Source organism: Nanorana parkeri, unplaced genomic scaffold (genome assembly GCF_000935625.1).
Source record: "Nanorana parkeri isolate BGI_ZX_2015 unplaced genomic scaffold, ASM93562v1 scaffold432, whole genome shotgun sequence".
NCBI classification, from domain to species: domain Eukaryota; kingdom Metazoa; phylum Chordata; class Amphibia; order Anura; family Dicroglossidae; genus Nanorana; species Nanorana parkeri.
Window position 1 is genome coordinate 813,803 of NW_017306700.1, and position 5,880 is coordinate 819,682.

General features: G+C 46.9%; 1 protein-coding gene across 1 annotated transcript in view; it reads left to right on the forward strand.

Moving 5' to 3' along the window:
- The window catches only part of SYN3 (synapsin III), a 258,300-nt gene that overhangs the window by 104,777 nt on the left and 147,643 nt on the right, over positions 1 to 5,880 (forward strand). The window contains exon 5 of the mRNA XM_018560102.1: positions 2,457 to 2,613. Coding sequence (XP_018415604.1) covers positions 2,457 to 2,613 — 157 coding nt within the window. The remainder of the gene's footprint in view (positions 1 to 2,456; positions 2,614 to 5,880) is intronic.

The following is a 5,880-nucleotide window of genomic DNA, read 5'->3' on the forward strand; positions in this document are numbered from 1 at the left end:
TAAAGTCCTTTGTTTGCTGGGGACCTCGTGGCAGCATTCTGGGAAACCACAGAACCGGCCCACACATCTCCAAGCTCTTCCGCTGGCCTGCACATCTGACTGTGCTAACCCGCACATCTCAGAGAGCCGACCCGCACATCTGCTCCTGGTGAGACCCTCCATATATTCCCATGGTGAGACCCTCAACATGTGCCCCTGCTGATACCCTGCACATGTGCCCTTGATGAGACACTGCGCATGTGCCCCTGCTGTGAACCTCCGCATGTGCCTATGCAAGGCCCATCCACATATGCCCCTGCTGAGACCCTCCGCATGCGCCCCTGCTGAGACCCTCCGCATGCGCCCCTGCTGAGACCCTCCGCATGCGCCCCTGCTGAGAACCTCCGCATGCGCCCCTGCTGAGAACCTCTGCATGTGCCCCTCCTGAGACCCTCTGTATGTGCCCCTCCTAAGACCCTTCGCATTGGAGGGAGGTGGGGGGGCCCAAGAAAAAATCTTGCACCAGGGCCTTTTGTTCCTTAGCTCCGCCACTGTCCAGAATTCAATCATTGCAAGCCGCTAGTGCTTGGCAAGAACCCCAGCTGGGTCCGGGTATCTGCTGTCTTTATAGGCTCTCTTTTAAAGCTAAACTCCAGACAAATATAGAAGACACAAATGAATGCAGCTGTGTGAATGAATTCAGTGACAGAGAGACAACATCATCAGCCTGCTGCTTCTCCTTTCACTGTCTAATCACAGCCAGTGAGAGGGACAAGACTTGTAAGTGTTACTGAATGCAACAGAGAAAAACCAGGTCCCATACAATCTCATGGGTTTGGGTTAAATTCCCTCGCTGAAGTTCCATGAGCTCATGGATTATAGAGGAGACTATAAAGAGCCAGACAGGACTGTGCTGTGTGGCAGAGATGTGTACATTTTAGGACGGGATGTACAGAAATACAAATCCTTTGTCAGGTAAACAGTTCCATTATATGTATATCATCTGGGTATTTAGCTGTTTGCCTCGAGTTCAGCTTTAACAAGCTCTTTAGGCAGCAAACTCATTCTCGAATAAACGTGCAATCCAAACTGGAGGATAATGAGCATCTGGAATACAGTTCTGGCAGATGTCTGGCAATTATTAACTAACTCTGGCGCACCAAAGGTAAAGAAGTACTACATTTACTGCGCAGATTATAAAACCATTCAGGGCCACTTTATAAAGGTGAAGAAACCTCTTAAATAGACCTTGTGTCTGATATATTTTTTTTATGTTAAGTAATGTTTAAGTGTAACCCTTCCAGGTATTTATTGACTCTCACAGAGATCACAGTACTCCCCCCTGACAATGCCGTACATTATTAACATCTTCTTCTAACACTGGGAGACCGGCTCAGAGGTGACACAATCATGGAAATCCTGGCGCCAGTGCAGTTCTTCACAAATGTCTGGCACAGATCAGCCTCTCACCTTGTGACTTGCTACAAAGTTACAGTGTTGCAGTCTGATAACCAAGGGGGGGGGGAGGTAGAGACTGAGGAAATGCTGGCTCCTGCCTGCAGCAAATTGATGACTTCATCTCAAGCTAGGCAAATATACTGGACTGGAGCTCAAGAAACACTTTTAAATTAAAAAAGAAAATGTTTTTTTTTTTTTTTTAAAGTACTGAGCTGGCGGTCTGTATGCTCTGTGTGCATTTCAAGGTTTCATTTTAGATATTGACTGGAGAGGACCTTCAAGTATCAGCCAATCACACTGATTCTATCACCTCAGCCTGATGAGGGATGGTGAGGGTGGTGGTGGGGGGATATCCTAACTATACCAATCAGAGATTTATTTCTATAGCCCACTTACTTACTTGATCATACATAATATCAAAAATGTAAGCATAACATCCAAAAATTAGACCATGCTGTCATGTGTAGTTTAGGCCTCATTCACACAGCTAAGAGCCGGCAGTACAGATCTATGCGGCGTGCACAGCCATATGGGGCCGTTCCCGGGAAGGACAGGTGCTGCGTGTGATTGTACGCAGCAGCCTGTTTTTCTCTATGGGACTACGACACCGTACGCTCACCCGAGCTGCACATCTGCGCAGGTGTCTGTACTCCTACGCAGACAGGATGGATCCTGTTTGCATCTGAGCACGGACACCCGGACCCGCACAGAAGTGCAGTTAAGGTGAGCGTACGGCGTCATACCGCCGCGTACTCCCATAGACAAGAACAGGCTGCTGCGTACAATCATACGCAGCACCTGTCCTTCCTGGGAGCAGCCCGATACGACCGTGCACACCGCACAGATCTGTACGGGCCTACTCTAAGCAGTGGGAATGAGGCCTAAGTGTTGGTAAGGTGATGTTGAAATACAATGTTTTCGGTCTGATTTTAAAGTGCTAAATGAAAAATAGGTTTTCGCTTGGCAATACCTCCACCAGCTCGTTGAATCTTCTGACCTGTATTGTTCTTTCCCTCTAGATCCTTCAAACCGGATTTTGTGCTCATCCGTCAGCATGCATACAGCATGACTCTTGGTGAGGATTTCCGAAGCCTGATCATGGGCCTGCAGTATGGGGGAGTCCCCAGTGTCAATTCTCTGTACTCCATCTACAACTTCTGCAGCAAGCCCTGGGTGGTGAGTACCCAAGCACAAAATAACTCCATGTACAAGGGGCCAGATCGTGGCTAAATGATTGATATACCATATACCCTCACTTATTGTTCCAGTGATATACCTATGTACTTGTGTAACCATTATATAGTGTAACTGGAGCTCTTTCTTAAAGAGGAACTCTGGGCAAAAAAACACCTAACCCTTGCAGTGTGGCCATAACAAAGTTATACTCACCCAAACTTCGATCCCCCATGGCTGTTAAACCAGTCCCCGGAGCCTTCCCACTCTAGCGGTCTAAGGTTCTGTGAGTCATCACGTCCTATACAGTGTATAAAACATGAGGACGCCAAGGGACATACCATTGGTGGAGAAGGAAGAGATAGGCAAAAGGGACCGATCTAGGAGCCCAACAGGATTGCGGTTCAGGTGAGTATATCTCTGTTATTTTAGCTCCCTAGACAAAATGAGCACTTAACCCTTGCAGTGTGGGGGGAACCCCACTGCAAGGGTTAAGATTTTATTTACCCGGAGTTCTTCTTTAAAGCTAAACTCCAGATGTGCATTATTTCATTATTATTTTCATCACAGCTATTTATAAAGCACCGACAATTTACGCAGACCTTTACATACTGCACATTCACATCAGTCCCTGCCCTCAGGAATCTTATAATCTAAGGTCCCTATTTCTCATGCACATATACACGTACACGCATACTAGGACTCATTTAGACAGAAGCCAATTAACGTACTAGCTTGGCCCAATGTAACTATGCATATGCCATACCTGATCAGCCACTGGAAATCCTCTAAAGCAATGTAGTAGCCAGAGCTACTACAGTGATGGCCATGATCTTCCAGGTTGTGTAATGGCACTGTGCTGACCGGCTTCCCCTCTGCTCTGCAAACACAGAGGGTCACTTGCTCGGCACAGCGGCCATTCAGAGAATGCCTAGTATTTCTATCAATGTATACAAGGCGTTCTCCGATTGGACAAGGGGCAGTGACTTTATAATCTGCCCCTCGTTCAAAATGAGAGAACACCTTGTATTAATTGATAAAAATACTAGGGGCTTCATGTATAAAACTTCCACCAGCATATAGCCAGATGCAGTGGTGTAACTATAGCCATAGCAGCCCAGGCTGCTGCTATGGGGCCTGGAGGTGGAAGGGGGTCCCATTAGGTTGTTGAGCCATATTAAACATAGAACATGTGAAGTTAACACACTACTGTATCTTTAAGGGTTGAAGTGTTTGCAGCTGATGATAAATCTAATTCACTGTAAAGTCTGCAGTGTAGAGACGACTTCAGATGCACAAGAGAAGTCTTTGGGATCTTGGCATCGTTACGCACAGCTCAGAAAGAGGTCATCAGGGAGGCCCCCATCCAGAGGCGTCCCCAGGCCGGGTGTCACCCTCGGAGACATCATCACGCACGTGTGTGGCGTTATCACGCATGGGCATAATGACGTCGCGTGCACTTAACTGCTGACGGCCATTTTGGTAATGAACGCCGGTAAGGAGAGCAGGGGACGTTCATTCAGCGGGATAAGGTATGCCGCTGGGTCCCCTTCCCTCTCGTGCAGCTGTCGGGCTCTCGGTACATGACTAAGTGCCCGACTTTTCAGAGGGGGTGAGACCCAAATGACTATCACCCCTGCAATGGTGTCACTCGGGTGCAGGCCACACACCCCACACCCCCTTGTGACCCCACTGCCCCATCACATTTTTACTATGGGCCTACGTGACCCGTAGTTACGGCACTAGCCAGGCGGGTGGCACTGACAAATATAGGAATTTCCTATACTCATCAGCGCCATTAAGGAACGCTACAAGTGGCATATAGCCAGATGGAGGTTTTATACATGTAACCCTAGATGTTTTCTGAATGGCCTCTGTGCCGAGTGAGTGACCTCCTGTGTCTATAATAAGAGCAGATAGGAAGCTACTCATCACAGGCCTAGACCTTGAAGACCCAGAAGATCACAGCCAGCACTGTAGTACCTCCAGCTACTACAGTGCTTTACAAGGGTCCACAGTGGGTCATCAGGTATGACTTATGGGTCAAGCTGCACCAATGTAAGTATGTAGAATAATGCATACCTGTAGTTAAATGTTGCTTAAAATATATTTTCCTATTTAGATGAGTTGCATGGGAAGCCGTTCAGAATCAACCAGGAATTCTAGAAATAAATGATGTCTTTAGAGGAAATCTGAACTAAGCTGTCAGAGTTTAATCCAGGTCATTAGCAATGAGCGGGCTGCATCAGTTCTCCGGGACAGGATGACAGCGACGGGGAAATCAGACACCTAGCAGGAGATAGAAGAGGTGGAGGACTTTTCACAGATACAGAATGCTGATAATTTGTAGGGCCAGTCAAAACAAAAAGTTGTTTTTCTTCCCACTGTCACGCTCCAGCCTCGCTATGGTGCTGGAAGCCATGTTTTTTCTTTGCCCGCTTGCCAAGAATAATGAGTTTAGTGCTGGTGTGTCTTGTGAGTTATGGATATAATGAACACTGCAGTGCGGGAGATCACAATTCGGAAAAGGCGTTTCACTGCTTAAAGTAGATGCAAGCCCCAACTGAAAGATATTTGTTTGCTAAAGCACTGTATATTATAAACAATTGGCATTTTTGCCTCTTTTTTCACCCCTTTTTTTCATTCTTTATTACATTTAAGTAGTGTTGATCTCCCGCATTCTCTTTTCAGCCATGTAGACTTCGTGTCTACATGCGCTTCAGCAATGGCCTCATGGCTGATTTCCTGATGGTGACAACAGTGGACCATGCCCGTGTAATGAGTGCGGGCACAGCCACTTGTAATCTCCAGCCATTCCCTACCTTATTCGCCACCTGAGACGGCCAGGAGGAGGGGGGAGCAGTGGGTTAAGCCGAGATGTCAGCCAAGTGGGAGGCGGAAGCTGGCCGACCTGTCAGCTGGGCAGGAGCTCCCCTCCGCCCATGAGATGCCGCCTGCCTCATTATGGGTACACTCCTGGGTCACATAGATAGCTGGGACAATGTAACTGATAAAAGTCAGGCTTGGCAGAGAGCACATGAAATTATCAGTTCACAAGATTTCTGGCAGGATCAACGGGTATTTGTTTACACTTATCAAACAGATATAACAAAACACTTTCAATGGTATAGATAACATGGCAAAAGGGAACAAATAAGAGAAGTTCATTGTTACAGTTTACATACAATTTAAATTGCACAAAGCCCTAAGCTGCTCTACAGGTCGTTAAAGCTAAAGAATAGTTAGTATAGTCTATATAGTTAGTATAGA